The sequence below is a fragment of the Gopherus evgoodei genome, chromosome 14 (assembly GCF_007399415.2).
Source record: "Gopherus evgoodei ecotype Sinaloan lineage chromosome 14, rGopEvg1_v1.p, whole genome shotgun sequence".
In the NCBI taxonomy this organism is placed as follows: Eukaryota; Metazoa; Chordata; order Testudines; family Testudinidae; genus Gopherus; species Gopherus evgoodei.
Genome location: NC_044335.1, coordinates 32480291 through 32505647, shown reverse-complemented (window position 1 = coordinate 32505647; position 25357 = coordinate 32480291). Strand labels below are relative to the sequence as shown.

General features: G+C 45.2%; 1 protein-coding gene across 8 annotated transcripts in view; it reads right to left on the bottom strand.

Annotated features, from left to right (window-relative positions):
- Positions 1-5442: 5442 nt before the first annotated feature.
- The window catches only part of CPNE1 (copine 1), a 97212-nt gene continuing 77297 nt past the window's right edge, over positions 5443-25357 (bottom strand). For 5 of the 8 annotated variants that reach the window (XM_030532791.1, XM_030532792.1, XM_030532790.1 and 2 more), the window contains 11 exons: positions 23226-23309; positions 21895-21984; positions 17423-17521; positions 16658-16744; positions 16520-16579; positions 15895-16028; positions 13625-13679; positions 13491-13542; positions 12006-12139; positions 9805-10041; positions 5443-6941 (listed from right to left, as the gene is read on the bottom strand). In XM_030532791.1, the coding sequence (XP_030388651.1) occupies positions 6825-6941; positions 9805-10041; positions 12006-12139; positions 13491-13542; positions 13625-13679; positions 15895-16028; positions 16520-16579; positions 16658-16744; positions 17423-17521; positions 21895-21984; positions 23226-23309 (1149 nt within the window). In that variant the 3' untranslated portion in view covers positions 5443-6824. Of the gene's footprint in view, positions 6942-9804; positions 10042-12005; positions 12140-13490; positions 13543-13624; positions 13680-15894; positions 16029-16519; positions 16580-16657; positions 16745-17422; positions 17522-17587; positions 17684-21894; positions 21985-23225; positions 23310-25357 lie in introns of all 8 variants that reach the window. The other 3 variants (XM_030532795.1, XM_030532798.1, XM_030532796.1) reach the window with 3 other exon arrangements.

Below are 25357 nucleotides of genomic sequence, written 5' to 3'. Positions count from 1 at the left end.
GCTCCTTGAAGAAGCGGCACATCAGCAGCTCCGCACCAGAGCGACTGTTTGGCTCCCTTCCCTTCTGGTACACCTGTCACAACTCCTTGATTTTCACATGGCACTGCTACGTGTCCCTGTTGTAACCCTTCTCCCCCATTCCCCAAGCGATCTGGCCATAGATATTGAAGTTCCTATGGCTGGATCGGAGCTGTGCCTGCACAGCCTCCTCCCGCCACAGACCCAGGAGATCCACCACCTCCTGTGTACTCTGGGCAGGAGCACGTTTACTGCATGGAGCCGGCATGGTCAGCTGGGCAGTTACTATGTGAGCTCTCCTTGCCAACCAAACAGGAAATGGAATTTCAATAATTCATGGGGCTTTAAAAGGGCAGGAGAGGAGAGACATGTTCCTGTGTACCTGGTTATTGGGCAGCAGAGTTCAAAACGGTGACCAGATGGTAGGACACCTCCTGGAGGCCACTGAATTTGACATAAGTAACACAGTGTCTACACTGCCACTGTGTCGACCTAATTACATTGAACTAAGTGCTATGCCTCTCACTGAGGTGGAGTTATTAGGTCAGTGTAGCGGGTGACTTATATCCAGGGGTGGCTCTAGACATTTTGCCACCCCAAGCACGGCGTCATGCCGTGGGGGGCCCTCTGCTGCTCGCCGGTCCCGCAGCTCCAGTGGACCTCCCACAGGTGTGCCTGCAGAGGGTCCACTGGTCCCGTGGCTTTGGTGGAGCTGCGGGACCAGCAGAACCTCCACAGGCACACCTGTGGGAGGTCCACCGGAGCCACGGGACCAGCGGACCCTCTGCAGGCACGCCGCCAAAGGCTGGCTGCCTGCGGCCCTCCCAGCGACCGGCAGAGCGCCCCTGGCAGCATGCTGCCCCAAGTACGCGCATGGCGTGCTGGGGCCTGGAGCCACCCCTGCTTATATCAGTGTAGACACTTACAGAATTGTAGTGTAGACACTTACAGAATGAGGTCTACCTAACTCTGTAGTGTGGACCAGGCCTGAGGATTAGAGACCTTGCTGCACAGTGGCCAAGAGGAACCGGGGTGGGAAGGGTCCGGCTGCATCGCTTTGCTGAGCAGGAGCATTCAGGTGCCCCCAATGGCCACAGCTGTACAGGGCTTCCAAACGTGGGGCTCCAGGCTGTCAGGGCCAGAGAACAGCAGGTGCTTTCTGAGACAGAGGCTCAGCTCAGCTCCACTGCAGGCTAGAAACATGCTGTGCCGCTGCATTCCAGCCACTCCCAGGGTCAGCTGTGGGGCACACAGGAGGAGGCCAAATGCATCATCTCCTCCAAACAGGAGTTCATAGCACAACTAGCTGCATTTTAGGTACCTCCTGAGTCAAAGAATGTGAGGCCAGTGTCACAGGACAGGGCTGTCTAGGGAGCAGAATTCAATCCTTAAATGAGAGAAACTAGAACATGCTGTGCAAAGCCCGGCTGGCAAGATCAGATAAACCAGCCTGACTGAAAACCCAGTCTTGGCTCTCACTAACACCGTCTTGTCCTTCACTCGCCGTTAGGGTGACCAGATGCCCTGTTTTTAACAGGACAGTTTGGTATTTAAAGCTTCTTCCAGGTATCCTGACTTGCTGTTATATAAGGGCAAACTGTCCCATATTTCCTGGGATCGCAGCACAGAGCCAGCAGTGGGGGGCAGCCAGCGGCCATGCCCCGCCCCCCTTTGCTCTCCCCAGCACCTTCCACACCAGAATCTCCCTTGCTGCCTCCTCCAGCAGCAGCAGCATTGCCAGGGATGGGCAGCGAGAGCGTGCCCAGGAGTACCCTGGGCTCCACCACCCCTCAGCCCCTGCTCCACCATCCCACACCTCCCAGGCAGCAGTGCCATGCCGTTGTCAGCTCCTGCCTTGCCAGGAAGGGAAGCCAGGGCAGGGTGTGTCCCCCCTCTTCCTGTGCCCCCTGCCCAGAGTCTGGGGCAGCCTGCAGGGAAGGGGGTCCCTACTCACTTCCTCATTTCACCTCACTGCCAACCCTTTCCCTGCATGTGGGACCCCAGTGGGGCACAGAGTGACATGGGGGGGGGGAGCAGCAACACCAGCCCTGCCTTGGAGGGAAGGCTAGGGAGAGCAGCTCAGGCTGGCTGGCCCATCCTGTGAGCAGGGGGACGAGGGGGCCTTGGGCAGCCCTGCACACGGGCATGCAGCTGTGAGGGGGGTCAGACCACCACCCTGCAGGCAGGCATGCAACAGGGCTTGGAAGACTAGCCCTGCGCGCAGGGGCAGCTTGGACCAGCCCATGCCTGGGGGGGGGGGGAAGAGGGCTGAGGGGGGGTTGTGGGCAGGTGACAGGGGGCTCAGATGGGGGATGGGTGTCACAGGCAGGCAGTGTGGATCAGGCCAACCCTGGTCACCGGTGGGGAGGGAGGACCTCAGGCTGGGCAGGGAGGGCTTGGGCCAGCCACACATGTGGGGGGGGGAAGCCCGGGGGTGCCCCGTTTTCCTTTGGGGAAAATATGGTCACACCCTACTCGCCGTCCATTAGGAGTCTGGCCTTAGGGAAAGGCAGCTATCCACACTCAGTCACCTCGCCCTTCGCTCACTTGTGTTTGCAGCTTTCACGCTTTTCTCCCCAGCTGGACAAGTAGATTCTCCTCTGGATTCCTTCTCATCTCCCTTCCACATTATCTGGCATGGCTGGGCCTGTCTTCTTTTCCAGAGCAGGAAAGCCCACTCCAATGGTTAAACAGCTACAGCAGTAGTTTAGCTATCAGTGAGAGATGTAGACAGGCAACACAACCTTTAGGTCTTAATTCAGTGAAAGGGAGGGAGGGAGTGTGTGTGTTTTGCACGCCAAGGCAGGAGACCCTTTCCATGTATAATTGCCAAGTTATTTAACCAGAATAGAATACGCCACCTTGGAACTCTGATATGCTGTCTGCTAGACCTTTGAAGCCACTGGAGAACTTTGAGATCCATATAATTAATTACCTAAACATTCTAAAGCTCACTGGGATCCTCAATCACTGTCCAAGTCCAAACAGAAGTGCAAAATAGTATAGTAATATTGCATTCCTTCCTTTGGTACCTTTGCCAGTAGCAAGCATTACAATTAACCATTTCCTTGCAAAGCTTCCCTAGCTCCTCATGTTTCAGGCACTCGGAACTTTGCAAACATTCACCTTTTGGAGTGAAACTTTCTGTGGCTGATCTCTGTCCAAAGATTAATTATTTTGGGGAAGTCTCGAAGAAAGAAGGGATCCATCCGCCCTCCTGAGTTATGGGAAAGGAGGCACATTCATCCAACTGTAAACACATTCAAACTCCTTTAACCTGTTTACAGCAAAAGTGTCTGAACTTTGCAAGCTGGCATGTAGCCAGGCCTCAGTGAGGAATGTGCACTTTCCTAAGCTTGAATAAACTACCTTTCATTTAGCTGCTGAGAACATTTCAAAGCAAGCTACTGAGGATGCTCAGTGAATGGCTTTGGGAGTTACGCCCTCCACATATACCCGCCTGTTTAAGCTTGCAGGTGTGTTCAGAGAATCCGTGGGTTCATGCTTGCTTTCTGAATAGCCTGTTTTCCTTAATCAGAAATTAAATGCAAATAAAAGTAACAGGATGAAGGTTTTACACTAAAAGCTGAAACATTTGCATGTCCCAACTTATTGCAATTTTGGCAATAGTATTTGTAGTACTTTCTAGTCCTGTTTCCTTGTTCAGTGTGTAGCTCAACTTATTAAAGACTACACTGTAAAACATGCACAATGCGTCCTGTATCCAGGCAGCCTTGTGTTAATGTAGCTAGTGTTTTTCACACACAACTCTTGGAGAGTTAATTCAGTAGAGTTTCTCTGGAGTCAAACATGTTTCCTCATGGTCCTGAAGTTCTCAGCTCAAGCAAACATGATGCTGAGTCTTGGCACGACTGAATTCTGTAAGCTGTTGTCTGGACTTCCTAATTTTGGGGCACCACAGTCCATCCCCTGGCTTGTAAGTATTAGCTCATCTCACTTGTTCTTCAGACTGCAGGTAGAAGCATGAGCTGAAGTTTGGCATAAATTCCATGTTCCAACCAATGCTTTTACTAGCCCTTTTGTTTGGGGTGGGCAAGGTGTGCTGAAGTTTTCTGGCTGTCAGTTGCTGTTAAAGACAGTAGCCAAGAGCAGCGTTCATGGAGCCCTCATGATATTTATGCATTAAAGCGAAGATTAGCCGGCACGTTCAGCAGAGTGAAGGCACCAGGCAATTTGAATGATTTTGTTCCTTTAGATCCCAGCTGGCTAAGTAGAGCCCTCTGAGAACACAAGACTTTTTAAACTGTAAAATCCTTTTGGCTGTGTGAGATTCTTAGTATTTGCCTTAAGTACCATGAACCAGAAAATTATATAATAAAATAATAATTGGAGATATACCTATCTCCTAGAACTGGAAGGGGCCCCTGCAGGGTCATTGGGTCCAGCCCCCTTCCTTCACTAGCAGGACCAAGTACTGATTTTTGCCCCAGATCCCTAAATGGCCCCCTCCAGGACTGAACTCACAACCCTGGGCTCAGCAGGCCAATGCTCAAACTACTGAGCTATCCCTACCCCCAATTCTAACTATTGCTGCTGATAAGTGTGTGGAAGTTACTTTAAGCAAATTGAGGTTATCAACTTCCAGTGTGATCAACCAATTGATTATTGAGCAGGGCTTGCCAGTTTCCTTCCACCAACTCCTACAGTGCAGGAAAGTTGGGCGGTATAGATCAGCTGGTGGAACAAAAACATTCCAAAAAGCTCATCTGGTTTGCTCCCCTGGGAGGAAACTATCCTTTGCTCATGAAACTTGAGCAGATTAACAGGCGCTTCAGAGCAGAGGCTGACAGACTTTCCAGTCATGACTAATGCTTTGCCTGAATGGGTGAAGGATTAACTAAGGGTTTGTCTACACTGCAAAGCGTTAAAGTTGGTTTCATAACAAGCTGTTGCTCCTACCCCATCTCCATTCACATACAAAACCCTCACACACAAGTTTGGTGGTGCTTTCAACCTGGGCTAGCTGGGGTATGGGTAAGAGCCTGGGTGCCACTTTCACTTGGGCTGGTAACCCACCCGCATTTGCGGTGATGACACAGGCTAACTCACTCCAGTGCTGTAGTCCTCCAATGCCTTCCCACAATTCCCCTTGTGTGCAGACGACAGATGAGTTCTCACACAGTTTGCTGGAGGGAAATCAGAGCAGCTCATTCTACTACAGTGCAAAGAACCATGGGATATGTCCCTGCAGTCCTAGTCATGCAAAGCACTAGTGAAGACACAGTACCTCTGAGTTCTGTAGCGTGGCTGATCATGGGTGCTTACTTGGGTGCAGATCACATGAGCTAACTCTGCAGTGGAGGCGTAAAGCTTTCCCACTAAAGGTAATAACTGAAAAGGCACCGGCAGAAGGAGAAGCAGCACAGAAAGGAACAAGAAATAAGAGCCCACATACAGTTATAAATAAAAGCAGATTCTTTATTTGGAAAACTGAAGGTGGTGAATGTTTGCTGAGCACCAACAAGGCAAAGTTATTTTATTGCCCTTTTGAACTAAACTCTCATCTCTGTTATCTCCAAACATACCCATGGGATTATTCCCATCTTGTAACAGCAAATAAAGCAGGAACATTACTTCCTGGAAATGCAGCCTCCTTCCCTTCTGTGACAGGCACACAGGACTGTCAGAGTTACAGTGCCATCTACTAGGAGATAAGTGACCTGGGAAATCCCACCCTCCTGGGCACATCTGTTCTCTACACTTACCTGCTCTCTCTGCTTGTAGTTGTGGAAGCTCTCACTGGAGGGAAAGAGGGACTGACTGAGGCCTATATCTAGAATCATAGAACTGGAAGGGACCTCGAGAGGTCGTCCAGTCCCCACCACACAAGCTTTGAGTGAAGGCACCATTGAAGCAATTGTTGTAAATAAATAACCGTATAAAATTACTTCTGCAAAATCTGGTAACTGAAGTTTAAAAAATATATTTGCTTTATGAAGAAAACATAATAGAAAATCACATGGCACTCTACAAAGGCACAACAAAAATTACCTGAGCCATCCAGGCAGCAGGGGGACTTTGATGCAAATCAATATGTGAGGGTTTCTATCAAGTTGATTTGGGAATAGAATAGAAACCCTCTGTCCAGCAATGCATTATCAAAGACATATATTGGCAAACATGATAGCAATTAACTCATATTCCAATAAACTCAGCATGGAAATATGCTACTTGGTTGTCAGTTTTCTGCAGTTCCATACACCATGTGGGCTTTGAAATCTAGTCATAAGTCAGGATTGTAGTATCTACTGAAGTAACTGATTCATACGTATAAATTCTCAGAATTTGGGAGGCCAGGTGTGCTGTTTTTACTGCCTCTGCTTATAATTACATCTACAGCTACATAATACATAACTCCAATCAGGGCTGGCTCTAGGCACCAGGGTTCCAAGCATGTGCTTGGGGAGGCCCTTTTCAAGTGGCAGCATTCCAGCCTTTTTTTTTTGGTGCTTCGGCAGCGGCACTCCACGCCCTCCCAGCTCCTTTTTTTTTTTTGCGCGCTTGGGGAGGCAAAAAACCTGGAGTCAGCCCTGACTCCAATTCTTTCACGTAAGAACTGCCAGTAGCTACATTTTTTCCGTGTAGCATCTCTGTAAAGAATGTTTCATTTCTAACATTCAGCAGAAACTAGAGATACATGGTGTGTAAATCAGGGAACCGAGAGTGATCCATTTCGGAGGTGCTGAGCAATAAATGATGTGCGACAGAATCTGAATACGACTGATACATAAGCAGAGATGCTCTTCCTGTTTCTTTGGAGATGTGCACGGCAGGTACCCTCTCCTCTACTCTTGCTTTGCTCCAGGTAGCTTCACAGGAGCCCAGCCCTGCATCTTGTAATAGGACACCAGCTGCTTTGGAACTTCAGCCAGGACTGTCTGGGAAAGAGCCTCCCGAGGAGCCTGCAGGAGACACCAGTGTGAGCAAACCAACGTGACAGCATATAATAAAGGGCCACGTTATCCATCAATTCCCCTCAGACAAGGAAAGACTCAAAGCGATGTCTCTATAGCTTCAGCTCTCATCCAATAGGGATTGTAGGGAATTCTGGGCAATCAGTACAGCACTCTCACTGAAATACATTAAAACACAGTAGAGAGACCAGGTGGGTGAGGTGATATCTTTTATTGGACCAACTTCTGTTGGTCAGAGAGAAGGTTTGAGTTTACACAGAGCTCTTCCTCAGGTCTGGGAAACGTGCTCAGAGTGCCACAGCTAAATACAAGGTGGAACAGATTGTTTAGCACAAATAATTAACACATATTTCAAGGAACCATTCAACTTGAAGTGGCCCTTGAAATCAACATTGATCCAAGCTTTGACCCACTAAAACCTCAGGTAAGAGTCACTGCACAGGTGGCTATCAGAACCCACGGCAGAACTTCCCTGTAAATACTGACAGTTTGCTGATGTGTTTGAAAAGAAAAACAGAAATATCCTCTCCTGCCCAACAGATCTGCAACCAGAAGTGCCGTTTTCATTTCGGTGAATCTATGCTAGGTTTTATCAGATTATCTCTAACAGAATCTAACAGGTTCATTCATAAATCACCAATACCGGCTGGAGCACCAATTGTCTTAATTAAGAGAAAGATGGCAGCCTCCAGTTCAGTGCGGATTACCAAGCCTGGAATCAAATCACCATCAGGAATCGACACCTGCTACTCCTAAATTCCTATTGATTGGCCTCCCCCTGCTCCCACCCTGAAGCTTGATACTAATCAACAGAAAAGAGAAACCATGAAACTTGAAACAACATCAGGGAGGGCTTCCACGGGCCCTGGTTGGAAAAACACCAGGAACTCTGATTGGTCAGAGCAGGGCATCCTATTTAAATCTAAAGAGAGGCACAGGAAGTTGTCTGAACAACTGGGCTTTACCTGGCTGCCACACTGGACCCTGGAGACTTATCTGACTCCTGCTTCCTTGCCTTGTTTCTGATCCTTGCCCTCAGTCTCCAACTCTAGCTCCAACCCTTGGCTTGACTCCTGATTCTGCCTCCGGCTCTGACCCTTGGCTTGCCTCCCAACTCCAACTCCTGCTCCAATTGCTAGACCCAGCCTTCTACATCCCAGCCCTGACATTGAGGCCTCTTCTATACAAAAAAGTTTTTCTGTATTACCTAAGTTGTGAATTAACTGAACACCACTGTACCAGCAGTCCGTCCTCCCCACAAATGGGGCCACTCTTATTCAGTAGAAAAGTGCCCTTTTCAGTTTAGCATAAACCTTTTCCCAGGCAACAGAAGTTAACCTGAAAAGAGACACTCTAGGTTTTTAAACTAAATTATATGGAGAACCTCATATTCCCTACTGTGCAGCCAAAGAAATAGCTTATTGCAGACAACAGCAATTCTATGAATCTGAAGAAATTTGGACCCGTTTCTAGATATATTTAGATAAAAAATATTGAGATGCTATAAGAATGCCAGACCTCCATTCCATCTAACCCCTCCACTTCCTCCCCCTGGTGCCTCCTTCCCTCCTTTGCAATATTCATGTATGTTTATTTTACCCCTCACCCTAACATGTTATGCCTATGTGGTATTATCTGGTTTTGCACCTTTGACAAGTTGTAAAGCTGCAAAATTTTATTGCAGACCTTATAAAACAGGAGGTATTTGGACCCACACAAGCTGTAAGTTGTTCACCTTTTTGCACTTTTAATTGCTTGTTTCTTTCTGAAAATCAGTAAGAAATTAATCACAAAAGCAGCAGCCACTCTTACACCACAACAGGAGAGTCCAAACAGGGTGTCATACCAATAGAACTACATGGGTACAACAGGTAAAAATCCCTGTGGGGGCAAGGCCCAAGAGGAGCCAGCCTTCCCAGTAACTGATGGGCTAATCCAGAGGTGGAGGGTGCTCGAAGAACAACGGGCCACGCTACATCAAACAGGGATCTTCCCGAGAGCGGTTTTGGTTTATTATTTGTATTCTTGTACAAGGAGCCAAGGAGCTCCAGCCACGGACCAGGCCTTGCTATGCTCGACTTGGAACTACTCCCTGGGGGTGGCCATCAGACACAGCCCCAGGAGATCTTCTCACAGTACTTTGGGACAGCTCAGCTTGTCACTTTCTATGCTCTTTGAAAAACGCTTTGCTATCCATGTTAAAATTAAAACGCCATTGAGAACGCCATTCTGGACAAACTCCATATAGTACAAGTTTAATTTCAACTCAAAACTTGGGGAAAAGGTGAGGCTGAATGACAGCCTACAGGCAAATCAATGTGCTCCCATGAATTGTTCAGAGTGCAATCCACCAGGAACTAGGCAGGCAGGGCTAAGGTAGTAACATGCTCCGCCGTGCTGGATGCCTCACTCCTGTGCCACCAAGGTTATGGAGGCAAAGAGGTCAGGCCTAGTGAGGTGACAGCAATTTAACTCACATTCCAGGGGAGATACTGCGCTCAGTCTTCTGATCTCCTGGATGCTGAGAACATAGCAGAGGCAACATACTAAGCCCCTGGTTGAATGGAAGTACCTCTACTTAGTCTCTTGTTCCTCAACCCAACAAGCTGGGAGTGCTCAGCTTCTGATGGGCAGGAAACATCTCTCAGTTCTCTTCAGGAACAGTTTCCAGAGCAATTTTGGGCCACACTTCCTCGCAGACAGCTCACTGGCTTCATACACTAATTATGTGGTTAACAGATTCTCTACAAAAACACTCCTCTCTCAGATCAAACCTGTGACAATTGTATACAACGGGATCAGGATTAACAGGCTGGGTTTTTTCCTCACGTTAAAATAAAAGATAACTTACATTGAGGAACTGTCTGAAAGGCACAAACTGGACAATGTCTCGTACAGCTGGCTCCCCTGTCAAGGACTTTAATACGCCGTTGTCCCCATCGAGGAATTCCATGGCTTTGAAATCAGCATTGCCAACTCCAACGATAATAATAGACATTGGCAGTTTGGAGGCATTAACAATAGCTTGCCTGGTTTGATCCAGATCAGTGATCTCACCATCTGTGATGATCAGTAGGACAAAGTATTGCTGCAAAACATTAAATCAGGCAACCAGCGAGTTTAACATCAAACCGAATGCAAAAGAAGCCTGCCTTAGCCACTGCTCCTTTGAGGAAGGGAAAGCAGATGGTGTTGTGGATAAGGCACAAGACTGCTCCCAGTTTTGTCACACAATATATATGTGACCCCCAGCTAGTCATTTCTCCCTCTGCAACTCAGATTTTCATAATCTGGATCTAGTTTTAAAGGGGGCAGGGGGATTGAGAGGTTTAGTTCAATTAAGTTTGTAAAGAATTTTAAGATCTTTGGACAGAAAACAGTAGGGAACAACAAAGTACCACTGAAGCAAGCACAGTGGCTGCAGAACCTGCTATTTGATGCTGTTTTCCTTGCTGGTGGTATTGTTACAAAGGATAAAGAAATTAACTTTAAGGTGACTTTACACCCAAGAGAGTACCAGAGTGTGCCAGAGCCGGTCCCCTACGGATACCACTGAGGGGAAAACTTCCAGCCCTGGTGAATGTGGCGAGCGCATACACCAACAATAGAATAATGGACATGAGCAAGCACTCTAAGAACAAGTAATTTTATCAGGTAACATAAGGCTTTTGTGTTGGTGAGACTTGGTTTTCAAATTGAATAAATGAAACCATACAAGTTAATGGTCTGATTTTTAAACAAGCTAGGCATACAAATGCAGTGTGTGTGCAACTGTGCGCCGGATTCACATATGCAGTAATGTAATTAGCCACTGACATGCACAATTACAAATTGGTGCACACAATCATGCTAACCGAGCAACCCTGCTCATCATCATGGAAGGACACTTGGACATGCCCTTGGTGGTTATACCAGTCTCTTCTCTGTTTGGGAAAGTATAAGAGCACTGGTCTCAGGTTGCAGTGGGGGAGGTCTAGGTTGGATATTAGGAAAAACTACTTCAGTAGGAGGGTGGTGAAGCAGTGGAATGGGTTACCTAGGGAGGTGGTGGAGTCTCCATCCTTACAAGTTTTTAAGGCCGAGCTTGACAATGCCCTGACTGAGATAATTTACTTGGGGTTGGTCCTGCTTTGACCTCCTGAGGTCTCTTCCTACCCTAATCTTCTATGATTCTATGAAAGTGGTGCACTAGAAGGGGTTGAAAACTTTTAAGGGCCTCCTTACTGCCTCATTTTGCGCATCCCGTGCTGACCTGCATCCCCTCCAGGGAAGATTACTCAATTACTTCAACACTGGAACTGCACCAAGAAGGGAGGTAGTTCACCCTGACCCCTTGTGACAGGGTGTATAAAGCCAGTAGTAGGAGTAGGGTTAAGAAACAACTCTGGGCGCAGACAACCGCACCCAGCCTCACCTGCAGAGCATGCACCAGGTGGAAGTGGGGCCTAAAAGGCATCCAGATAGCTTAGAAGGGAGCTGACCAGGCAGGGAGAAGGACCCGATTCTGGAGCTACTGAGGAAGAACATGGAAACTGCACCTCTGCAAAGAGAGGAACAAATCCACTAGACCCCAGACTGACTTAAGGCACTGTTTGTTCTACATTACCTTGGTTACAGACTGAAAACGCTTGACCTATAGAGTGAAGGGGTAGGAAGTGACCCAGGTAGGACTGTGTTAAGGTGCTCCTGGGTACCTGACCTTGGCTACCCTCACAAGGCCTGGGCCAGAGTCCAGTGGAGTGGGAAGGCCTGGGCTCCCCTACCGCCCTCTAACAACTAGATGTCACCTCCATCAAGCGCCTACCATTGCACCCCACCCTATTCAGCAGTAAGCACAGAGCCAGTGTTTCACCAAGACATTACCAGGTGGAGTAAAGGTCACCTGGCCACCACAGGCTGAGTGAAATACCAAAGATCTGAGCAAGCTGGGGGAACCAAATTAGAGGAGTCCAAGCAGGGAAGGAGAAATCTCTTTGCGATTCCATTTGATCACATTCAGGGAAAGTGGAAAGGTCGAGAGTGCAGGTCTGTAACCAATAAACACGGACTTACAGCAGCTGTTCCTTGCTGTGCTGAATGAGCTGCAAATCTTGCCACGTGGTTTATAATAGGAGAGAAATTTGTTGGCCCATAGAGTCGGACCTGGGGCAGTGCCTGGCGATAAGCATCCACAATTCCTTGGATTCCTATGCAACAAGAAAGTCTGAATTACCAGAAGAATATTAACGTTTTACCTATCTTGCTAATTGTTTTATGAGCATTATCCTTCTGGCATGTTACAATAACCAGACACCTTTAAGATGCATATAGAAAATCATACTGGACCGATTACACAGGAGCAGTAAGGGGGCAGTGTTTGCCCAAGGTGGTAGTCAGCGTGGCCAGCGGAAACCTGCAGAGAAGTGGAGGATATATGGCAGACTCCTCCCATCTTGTACTTGCCAAATGATTTTCCAAGAAACAACACTGGTTAGTGCTACTAACATAATGCAGCTGATGTAAGTTTCCTCTACAAAAGGTCGTCTGCGGCTGATGGCTGGTGTGTGCTTAGGCTGGTGATCAGCTGCGATTACCAATTTGTGCAAACACATTTATTTCTGCTGTCTCCCTCCCCGCATTTTCCTGCTTACGCATCCACTGCATATTGTCTAAATCCTAAATTGTGAAGTCTCTGGGCAAAGATTATGCATTCTTTGCTTGTATAGTGCCTAGTTCAGTGGAACCATGTCCCCATTTAGGGTCCTTAGCCACTACTAGGCTAGAAATACTATTGAAAACCTTGTCTACACACGACACTTGCACTGGTTTAACTAAAACCAAGTTGTAAAAATTGATTTAGTGAAACTGTTATAAACTCTTGTGTGGACACTTAAACTGATTTATTGATTTGGCTTCATTTTGCAATTTATGCTACACTCACACTGCCTGTCACACTGGTTTTAATTGCGTAACTGCAGGACCAAGGCTTTCCACAAGGCTGGCATAAAGGGACAACCTTGAGGTAGCAAGGAAAGATCCTAGCCATGCAGTGGGCAACCATATTCACTCTGGGAACAAATACTTGGATTCACTCAGGAAAACTCGCAGATTTGCAATTTTCTGCTGGCCCCAGACAAGATAGAAAAACTAAAGTTTCTTAAATTTAATGATTATGTGCTAGGTACTGAATAAAGAGGGAATGAGACAGGCCTAGCTCCAAGGACTTTATAAACCAACTCAAATGAAAGAACAACAATTAAAAAGAGGATCGTAGACAAGCTACTGTTTAACACCACAGCTTTTGAGAACAAATGAAAAATTTCAATACTTTTAAAAAGCCACATTTGCAAAACGATGAATATTTAGTGAACATTTGGGTGAAGAAATGATACATATGAATCCAGAGTATTTGGAATGAATCATCCACAAACTAAGACCTCTGCTGCCAAAAAGAGCGAACAATTGTTCCATTTCCAATTTCTGTGGGGATAAAAAACTGAATTTAAACCAGCAGTTCTCCTATTCAAGAAACATTAACAAAGACAAAGGTGTGCTTACCCTGACAATAGGGGTTGTTTGGGTTAAAGTTCAAGGCAAATTCATGAGACACCTGGAAGAGAGAACATTTACATCCATTTAGTGAAACACTGACATGCACACAAGAAGTGCTGGCAGAATTCTGAGAAACCTACCTGCCAGTTTGGAGGAACCTGCGCTCCAAACCCAAACGCAGGAAACAGCTTATCTCTGCAGGAGAAAGGGAAACAATAAGAAGCCTGAAAAATTGGGATAGCCACCCCCACACTGCCTCCCCTTATTGCTGCTTCAATTGATGGAAGACGAATGCTGCACAGGACCCAATCCTGTTCCCGCTGAAATCAGCAGGAGGTGGTGCAGGTCCTGTGAAACCATGCTGCTGGGCTCAGTGCTGCAAAGCTTGCTTTGGGTTACTGAAAAGAGGAGCTCAAATCCCCATTCAGAACACCAAACCCCTCATCAGCAGTTTCTGCTCACATAAGGCCTGCCTACAACTTAACAGCAGGGACGCTGCAGGACAGGACTGGTGTTCAGGGACAGAGCTAAGAGCGGACACTTATCCAGAGATATTCGTTCCTCACCTTCGTGAGCACCAAGATGACTCCCAGTTTTGAAAGACAGAGAGAGAGCTGCAGCCCCATGTCATTTCCAAAATGCAGCTTAGTTGCACAGTAAAAAAGGAATACAAGTATGCAGCAAAACCAGCCAGTACAGGCAGATCAGCACAGGTGCATGGGATCATCTAGTCTGATGTCCACAAAACACAAGCCAGAAAATATCACTCAGCAATTCCTGTATCAAGCCCAGCCACTCTGGTTGAACTAGAGCAAAGCACCTCTTTCAGCTTGGTTTACAGACTTCAAGAGATGGAGAATAAATCACATTCCTTGGTAATGGTTAACTACCCTCACTGCTAAACATTTGCACCTTATCTCTAGTTTCAATTTGTCTGGCTTTAATCTGGCAGAAATTAAAGTTCTCCACATGTAGGTACTTAGATTGATCAGTTCATCTCTTAACCTTCTCCCTGATAAACTGGGCTCCTTTAGTCTCTCACTGTAAGGTGGGTTTTTCAGTCCTTACATCATTCTTGTGCCTCTTCTCTGAACCCACCCTAATTTTCCAACCTCCCTTCTGAAGGGTGGACAACAGAACTGGACAAATATCCACATCCTTATGGACATCCAGCCATCAGCTCAAGCTCAACACAGCTAAAATAGAGCTCTTGATCTTCCCCACCAAGCTCTCCCTGCTACCTCCTTTCTCAATAACTGTGGATACCACAGTCATCTTTCTTGTCACTCAGGCCCATAACTGGGATGCCATCTTCAACTCAAACCTCTCTTTAGGTCCTCACATCCTGGCTGTCTACATCCTGCTAATTTCTTCTGCATAACATCACTAAGATATGGCCTCTCCTATCCATCCGGGAAGCTAAAACTCTTCTCCAGGCTCTCCACAGCTCAATTAATGCCACATCCTTCTCTCTGGCCTGGACAAATGCAATCTTGTCCCACTGATACCCATTCAGAATGCTGCTGCCAAGACCATTGTCCTAGCCCGTTGCTCTATGTAATCTCTCTATTTGCATCCTTCCACTGCTTCCCTCTTTTCTACTGTATCAAACACAAGCTAGCTGTCTACACTTTCAAGGCCTTTCATAGCCTATCCCCATCCTACCTACCATCTCTAATTCAGTAATGAAAGTTCACACTTCTGTGGCAAGGGGTGCATTTCCCGGCCCATGCTGTGGTGCAGAATTGTGGCACACATAATTAGATGATCCAGTAGCCCAGTGATCTCATATACTCTGGAACTGTGGAAGGATCATTAGAGATCAAACTCAATCCTGGTCAGAGAATGGCCTTTGTCTGACCCTACTTAACCAGAAGGGGCTATAGGGACTGCAGAAAGATGGTTGAGAATTCCAGTATCTCTCTCAGGACACACACTGTCCCACTGAAAAAACTAATGATATTTCAAGTTAAGAGAGGACTAAAGCCAGACAGAGCTCATTAAAATTAGAGAGCTGCTAGCAATTGTTTCCCACTGAACTGAGAGTTGAACAAGCACGGCACTCAGGCATGAAATGCGTCACCAGCAACAAAAGATTAACACTTGACAGCAGCATTATACATTAACCTATAGCCCTTGACTGTCAGCACATTTTTCAGAAGCCTGTGGATGAATCAGTTAAAGCAGGGTTCTCAAACTGGGGGTCGCGAGGCTATTACATGGGGGGTCGCAAGCTGTCAGCCTCCACCCCAAACCCCGCTTTGCCTCCAGCATTTATAATGGTTTTAAATACATTAAAAAGTGTTTTTAATTGATGGGGGGTGGGGGCCACACTCAGAGGCTTGGTATGTGACAGGGGTCACCAGTACAAATGTTTTAGAACCTTTGAGTTAAAGAACCTCTTACATACGTGTCGTAATCCTGGACCACATTCCCCACACTCCAGATGGCAGTCAGGTATTCATTTATCCCATTTGGACTGATGTAGTGAAGAGAATCTGGTGACTTTGGATCTCCATTGGAGCCAGTGAAGTCTATACCCACCTGATTAAGAAGATAAGAACAGCAGGCTGCTGAAGTGTCACCAGCATTACATGTAAGCAAGAGAAAGAAAACACTTCTATCCAGAAACTGAAGCTCACGCCTAGCCCAACACTTGTGCACATGCACATTGGCACTAAATCTCCCCAGGACCAATGAACAGTACTGCTCTGGGCCCCCTCCACTCCCTGGAAGTCATAGGCAGGCACTGGCACCTGAGACATATCCCTAGGGCACAAGTAGGTATTGGAACCCTATTCCTAGGGGATGGACAGACACCAGCTTGTTTACTGCTAGTCTAAACATAAATTACCTGAGAAGGGTTTAAGAAGCTCTCTGCCCATTAGAGTTACTGTGAGATGCAGAGCAACACTAATGACAATCAACCAAAGAAATTACTTTGAGAGATATTAGAGAGGAAAATGTCTATTATATAAAACCTCTGAATTATTATGTTGTCATTCACAAAGACATAAAGCAAGTGAGCAACTCACTGTGAAGTTAATCTGGCAGCCTCCCATGATGTAATCCAGGAAAGAGTATTCAGTTTCAATCTAAAGGAACAAATACTCAGGATTACACCTCCTCTCCTGCAGGGACAGAAAAGCTGGCAGTTTGGAACACAAGCTTACCTTGCAGGATTTTATCCTAACAATTCCAGAGTTTTTGTAGCTCTTTTTCTTTTGTTTCTTCCCAGGGTGAATGCATTCAAATTCCACCTACAGGACGCAATGCACAGAAGAGCCAGATTACTGACATACTCACCTGAAGAAAGCAGAGTTCAAGAGTTTAAACCAGAGCAGTGCAAAGGACGTGATCCAATCCAGCCCTCCCCTCCAAAAATAGTGAAATTAATGGGATTTTTAAACACACACACAGTAAACAGACATAGATTTTAACCACTCTGCTACATGCTCTGTTTCAACAACCATATTTTAAAAATAGTCAGACTTTCCAAAGAAGTCTATTGCTCTAGAAAACTGGCCTCCTGACGGTAGGGATAAGTCAGCTATGCAGCATGAACACTCCTGGTATGTCTCCTGGAGTCTGCTATGCTGGAGTGAACAAGAGGGGGAAGCTACTCTGCTTCTGCCCGATTCTCCAGAGACAAAGGAAAATGGAGATGATGAAAGCATGGCACTGGAACTAGACAAAGGGCACCAAAATATCTTCAGGAGGAGGAGATGCAATGGCACCCAGGAGTTACAGATTGGAGTGCTCGGGGTGCAAAATGTATTTAGTTTTCTGGGATGTGTGTTTATGACATTACAGCACAAATAAAATTACTTCTGAATGTGGAGCAGAGCTCTGCTATCCAACAATCTGTTGCAAACCCTTTGCAGTGAGTTATGACCCCCTCAGCTAAAAAAAATGGGGAAGAAAAAGAAAAAGCTCACCCGAGAGCTGCCACCTGCTTTCTGCAGCTGAGACAGGTTAGTTTCAAAACTGCCTATCAAGTCATGTGACCCATCACTATCATAATCTGAACAATGTACCTGAAAGGAAAGAAACAGCCGGCAATGGACAAGGGTATTGTATCAGGGAGAATTACAGCTGCTCACCACATGATCTCTCGCTTCCAGCAGCTTTGCAGTGATGCAAGTGAACTCCCCTATTAAATCAGAACTGGTGCTTTCATCCATATCACTAACTGAAACCTGACAGTAAAAGAAACACTCAAAGTGAATCCTGGTTAGAGACAGAGAAATACCGCTACTCAGCTCTTTAGCTAATTGGCAATTAGATGCAACTCACATGCACAGCATAAGTTTTGCTTCAATCAGGATCTCTCCCCAACTAAATTGATCTGCTTTGCTAGACTACTGACTATTGTTTACTTTTATATAGGTTCAGATGTATAAACATGATTTTATTCTGCAGAAGGTACTCAACTGGGATATGGGGAGAGAAGCAGTAAGAATGCTGTACCCAACATCTTCCAAAGTCTTTCAGGTTTGCTTACATAAAAATAGTAACATGGACTGTACTGGAAATTGGCAGTTCCACAGAGCAGAAACCTAGCCTATCTTCTTTTGTATTTTGCATAGTATCAAGCAGACTATCTATATTTGAATTATTAATCACATTTAGTTCACCCTAGAGACCTGATTCCCAAATGCTAATGCCAATGCAAGGGATCATGGCATTTAGAACATGCTAAGACCTAAATCAGTTACCACACCACATGATGTTAGCCACTAGAAAGCGGTACGTATGAGGTTTTAATATGCACAAAACACACAGAGCATATTAAAAATCACAGAATGCAAGTACTCCAGTGGAAGCAATTGAGAACCAATGCTTACGAACTGGTGCCTTTCCCCACCTGTTCAAAAACAAACTCCATATGCTCCACAGACTTCAAAACTTACTGACTTTTGGGGATCTGGCTTTATAAAGAAAAAATTACAACAATCACAAGACACAGATCAGCACAAGCCATCTCCTCACAATCAGCTTATCCCAGTGTTCTGCTCTAACGACTGCTCAGTGAACACTCTATATAAGGGTGTCAAACTCATTCGTTGGAGAGGCCCAAATTACATCTGTAATTATAGCCTACAGGGTTAAATTCAGATCTCACAAATGCTCCTTGATCCACTGCAGCTTTTCCCACTGGTCACAGGGAAATTTGCACAAAAATCAAGGGTGAAATGTGCCTTTACATAAATAATAACCAAAAGTTCAATTAAGTGTCTTATAGTCATATTAAATCTCACTCAGTGGGAAAGCATGCTCCCTTTTAAGATCACTGTCATTTCTTTCCTTTACTTCTCTTCCTTCCCCCATCTTTCTTGTTTCCTCCTTTCCTCTGCATTCCCTACTCTGCAGCCACTTTCAGTTTCCATCATGAGCTTCTCTCCCAGCCCTTTCATCACCCCATCTGCTAAAACCATTTGCAATTAAACAGATAATGCTCACATATCACAGAATCCCACGGTTGGAAGGGACCTCAGGAGATCATCTAGTCCAACCCCCTGCTCAAAGCAGGACCAATTTCCAGACAGACTTTTGCCCCAGATCCCTAAATGGCCTCCTCAAGGACTGAACTCACAACCCTGGGTTTAGCAGCCAATGCTCAAAGCACTGAGCTGTCCCTCCCCCCTTAAAGCATTGAGGCTGCAGAAATACCAACCTGATGAGCTAACAGGACAGGGAGTTCTCACCTCAGAACCATATATCCTCTCCACTTAAAGAGCTACTACATTCTCCCTTGTATCTTGGTGGGGAAAGAAGCCCAGTAAGTCATCAGAATCCACTTACTCTTTTCCCAATAAACTCACACCTGTTCACAGGATGGGGTATTTCAGAGATTGAGGCTATCTTTTTTATGCCGATGGAAGAGCTCTCTCCCAATGGCTAGAGCGTCTTCTGTACCGGTACAGCTGCATCGCTGTAGCGTTGTATGTATAGACATGGGCTACCATTGCTAGACTGTTATGATGCTCAGAAGGAAACAAACATTTCTGAAACGCGCTCTTTTGAGCTATAATGGGCAGTCACAGGCTGTCAACACTGACTGCATCAGCGGCCAGCTAGCAATATTGTAGGGAACAGGCCATAACCCAAATGTCAGCAAATATTTATCCCTGCATTTTGTCCAATACTTTGTGGGACCCAAGAGGTCCTCAAAGTGAATAAAGCATGCTCGGCCTCCTAAAAATGAAACTACCATAATTCACAGAAGGCAGTGGCTTCTGCTCTACCCCTTGTGTCATCAGATTGATGGGCAGCTATTTTCTTCTTTTAAATCTTGTTTTACGTTTACACGAAGAACTAATTCCAATGAAAGATGACTTTGATGGAAAGGAATTGCATCAGTTTAAAAAACAAAAAAGAATCAAGGACACCAATTTCTGTCACAAGTTGAACGAGTTACTTATTTTAAAAAACAAAAAAGCAAGAAAATCCTGTCAAGGTCACTCACTGCATCACAATGCAGCAGGACAGTAATGCAGTGTGCAAAAGAATTACTGAAATATTAGTTAGTGTCAGCACTAATTTGAGGAAATCACACCACACCTGTTTATCCTGAACTTTGGTTAATTACTCTTGACCCAAAATATCCTCACACAAAAGACCTGCAAAGCTGATGTCCAGAAGCCAAACCAAACAAATTAGACTTTGGTGCCCATGTTAAATCATTTGAACAGTTATACTAATGTATCCGGAGCACAGTGTGGAGGCCTGATTCAGTGATTGCTATGCAGCATGTAGTCATAATAATCTACGAGCAGCGTCTACACGAAGCTTAGGAAGCCCCCAAAAGTAGACTGACTGAGGGTTCTGTGACGCAAAAGGTGGACATGATGGCAATGAGTCAAAAAAGGGACACACATGTTGTCCAATCACTCTCTCACCAGGATGTAATTAGATTAAAATCAGGGGCTGGACAACTTGAGATCGTTAAAGTTCCTATGACATTTTCCCCCAGTGCCTCACCAAATTCTGACGTGATATGGTCTTCTTCAGTGCTATTAAACCACGGTTGTCCTTCAACCCAAACTCACCTTTCCACCTGCAATCAAAGGACAATACATCCCTTCTTCACAGGCATGTTGTGGAGTTTAAATGTTTGTGAATGCTTTGAGGTCCTTGACTGAAAGGCGCTATGTGGAAGTATATTATTAGCATACAGTTGCCCTGAAGTGACAAATACGGATTCCTACTGTAAAGCACAGCTTTCAGAGCCTAGCACACAAAACAGTACATAATGAAATGCCCCCACTCTATGCCATGCTTGCAAAGTACCGAGGATTTTAATCTAGCATCAATTTGACAAAGAGGGACAACAAACATTACCAACATGGGCCTAGTCAGTGTGTCTCTCGGGTCTCAAATGTCTTTGGGCCAAGAGGATTCCTCTTCTTTGGATATGGTCAGGTTTTTCCCCAATTATGAAGTACATTAACTTATCACTGAAATCTTTTACCCCATATTCAGCACCCCAAGTCATACTTCAAACCCTTTCTCCTTTTTAATAATCTCAGTAATTCTTTGGATTTACCATGCTGCACACACACACTGACTGGCATGCATGCCTTTTGCTAAACCTTTAAGATCTGATTCCCAGCACAAGGCTTCCTCACAGGCACAGTGAGACAGGAAAACCTAGAAAGAAATGTTTTTTGGGTTGACTGACCAGATAAAAGGCTGGTTTAGGAAGAACAGCATGTAGTTTTGAATTCATTTATTGTGGAAAGAGTATATTTTTAGACTGCACCTCTAATCAGAAACTTCAGTGAATTAAGATTAGGTAACCTACATGGGGTGTATTAGGATACAGCAAACTGTCTTATGAACGTGGAGTATTATGCTGAAGACCTACTCATGACCATGAGTCAGACAGAGCCATTTATTGTATGTAAGAGCTCAAGGAGTTAGAACCTAGACCCAAAACCAGACCCTTTTGAAGGAAAAGCCTCTGCTCAAGCTGGCAATAGGGAAAGCGTCCCCGCTAATATGAATGAATGTGACCAAAGATGGCACTGAGGTTTACATTGTACCATCGCCTTCCTCAGCACCATCTATTTGGTTCAGCCTCTCAGCTACGTTCCAGACAGTGACTGAAAGTCTGATAATTGTCTATGGATCAGTTGTTAGAGAAGAGCATGGAAAACTTCACTTCTGCATTTCATGACCTATTTTAAATTTGACACGTGCTATTGCATTCACATAGATTTTGCATTTAATAAAAATGATCTCTTATTTGCTAATATTTAAATTTTTAAACAACTTTTCTAGATAAGCAAAGATTGAACAGCCTGATAACCACATAGTTAGTTAATGTCAAGCCAGAGGCCGTGACTTACAATTGCAAGGAATAAGAAAGAGAATCTAATCACTTAAGCATTTCCAAAGACCTTACCTTGATTGGTTTATTGAAGTCCCCTCCACAGAACGTTTGCAAGGGAACACTAAACTTCCTCCAACATGGATTTAAATTGTTCTTAATCACCTGCAAGATAGCAGATACAATAAATAATCTTGCATGAGGGATGCCAATGCAAATTTTTAAGAGCTTTAACATTGTCAAAATCAAGAGTTCTGCACCATGCTGAGGATCTGGAGGCAATTCTTGAGCTGGAGGTATGGTGTTTCAGACTATGTCTACTCTACAGAGCCTATGCAGGCAGTGCTTTGTCCATACAGTCCCCTACAGTCGACATAGCTTATAATGACCTAAGGAGTTTTTGTGCTGGTATAGGAATACCACCTCCCTGAACAACATTAGTTATGTGGACAGAAGCACTGTTCTGTTGACGGACCTGCATCTACGCTGAGGGGTTTGCCAGCAGAGCTACGTGGGTCGGAGACGAGGGGGATTTTCACACCCCTGACTGACACAGCTATGTTGATATCAATTTTAAGTGTAGATCAAGCCTCAGGCTGCGAACCTCTCAGATTTTGCATGCTAAGAACATGTCTACACAAAAAATACTACAGTAGCACAGCTGTGGCTACAAGGCTGTAGGCAGATACTTACTACAGCAACAGAAGGGGTTTTTCCATCACTGTAGTAAATCTACCCCCTCAAGAGGCAGTAGCTACAGTGGGGATTAGGTCAACCTAACTATGTTGCACGGGTCATGAGATTTTTCACAGTCCTGAGCGACGCAGCTAAAGTGGCCTAAATTTTAAGTGCAGAGTAAATATATTCAGGGTTGGGCCTGATTAATCCCTGGAGGAGAAATCCTGTAAAACATAGGTAATGCAAAAGGAGCTCACAGCTCAGTAGGGCCACTCTTTCCCCTAGGTCAGGACTGAACCAATGCTCCAACACCATTAAGGGACACTGCATTTTTTTTTCAGATTAAACATTAAAAAGGGTCCTAACATATGGCCATTAAGGAGTCTCTGCTCTTGTTAAAGTGCCATAGGTCCTAACTCTAGTATGCTGTCAAAAATCCCAGTGAGGCTAACTACATTCTGTCTACTCTTATGAGTTAGCTTGGAAAATACTTTGGAATCCTTTGAAATGAATCACACTTAACGAAGTACCAGTTAGCATTAGTGGCGCAAGAGTTCAGTAGACACTAAAACTAGTTTCTGTGAAATCACAGCTATAGTCTATTCCCCACAGCACAATATGTTCTCCCTTTTCAGGTAATGAATCATAGAATCATAGATTATTAGGGTTGGAAGGGACCTCAGCAGAACCTAATGCCAGAACAGTTTGTGTCAGTGTGGAAACCCTACCTCTGATCTGTAGATCAGCTGCCATTTTCCACCATCACTCGGCTTGTAAAATTCCAGAAACGGATCTGATTTGCCCAAAAAATCCTGTAAAAATAAAAAATAAGAGTAATCAACCCCCCATGTTTTACCCAAATAAATACCAAAACACTTAGCAGTGGATATTTGGGGTAAGGAGTATGTCACGTTTGGGGATGGGAATGATGGAAGGCAGGAATCCCCAGTGGGACAGAAAACACAGAGAAGTTTGTGTGACAGTGCACATATTACAATGGCACATGTGCATCACTATAGCTATGGTTGCATTGTGAGAGCTGTTTAAAGGGTCAACCTTCCTAAGTCCTTTAAAATCGACATGCTTAGGCAGATTTGTTGAAATCTGGTGTGCCTCATGGGAGTATGGGTAGCCTTAGTTATACACATATGGGGTCACTTGATCAAGGGGTTTCCAGGTTACAGGCCCCCACAAAAAACAAGTTTCCTTCTGCTGCCTTGTACTGTTAAACTGAGAAACTAATGACTAGATGAAACAGAGCCCTCTTTGCTGTGAACTCATGCTGCGTTAACATAACTAAATAGTTATCACAGCCCTTCTTTATGACAAAAGGAGTTCTGCACTGAGGGGCTTGAGGATGCTGCAATATGAGAGTTGTATTTTGGAGGGAATGTAATCCATGTCTTTGTGGGGAAAAGGAGGGGATTACAAGTGTAAATGCCTGGGGGGGATATTAGGGGACAGAGAAGTGGGGAAATGGAGAGAGGGGGATTTTGGACTGCAGTGAGGAGGGAGGCGGATAAATAAGGATGGATAATAGGTGAGGCAAGAGAGGCTGGGGACTCAGATGTGGGATGCATGGTCCCCCAAGCTCTGCCAGCACACCCCCACCTCATGTACTCCACAGCTCTGCCAGTGCACCCAATCCTGCACCTGAAACCGCCCCGCACCCTCCAGCACTGCACCCACATCCTGCATCTCAATCCCCCCAGCCCCAATCACAAGAACATAAGAACGGCCATACTGAGTCAGACCAAAGGTCCATCTAGCCCAGTAGCCTATTTACCGACAGTGGCCAATGCCAGGTGCTTCAGAGAGAGTGAACCTAACAGGTAATGATCAGGTGATCTCTTCCCTGCCATCCATCTCCACCCTCTGACAAACAGAGGCTAGGGACACCATTCCTTACCTATCCTGGCTAATAGCCATTAACAGACTCAACCTCCATGAATATATCCAGTTCTCTTTTAAACACTGTTATAGTCCTAGCCTTCATAACCTCCTCAGGCAAGGAGTTCCACAAGTTGACTGTGCACTGTGTGAAGAACTTCATTTTATTTGTTTAAAACCTGCTGCCCATTAATTTCATTTGGTGGCCCCTAGTTCTTGTATTACGAGAATAAGTAAATAACTTTTCCTTATCTACTTTCTCCACATCACTCAGATTTTATATACCTCGATCACATCCCCACTTAGTCTCCTCCTTTCCAAGATGAAAAGTCCTAGCCTCTTTAATCTCTCCTCACATGGGACCTGTTCCAAATCCCTAATCATTTTAGTTGCCCTTCTCTGAACCTTTTCTAGTGCCAGTATATCTTTTTTGAGATGAGGAGACCACATCTGTATGCAATATTCAAGATGTGGGCGTACCATCGATTTATATAAGGGCAATAATATATTCTCCATCTTCTCTATCCTCTTTTTAATGATTCCTAACATCCTGTTTGCTTTTTTGACCGCCCCTGCACACTGTGTAGACATCTTCAGAGAACTATCCACAATGACTCCGAGGTCTTTTTCCTGATTTGTTGTAGCTAAATTAGCCCCCATCATATTGTATGTATAGTTGGGGTTATTTTTTCCAATGTGCATTACTTTACATTTATCCACATTAAATTTCATTTGCCATTTTGTTGCCCAATCACTTAGTTTTGTAAGACCTTTTTGAAGTTCTTCACAGTATGCTTTGATCTTAACTACCTTGAGCAGTTTAATATCACCTGCAAACTTTGCCACCTCACTTTTTACCCCTTTCTCCAGATCATTTATGAATAAGTTGAATAGGATTGGTCCTAGGACTGACCTCTGGGGAACAAAAAAGGTTACCCACCTTTAAGTAACTGTTGTTCTTCGAGATGTG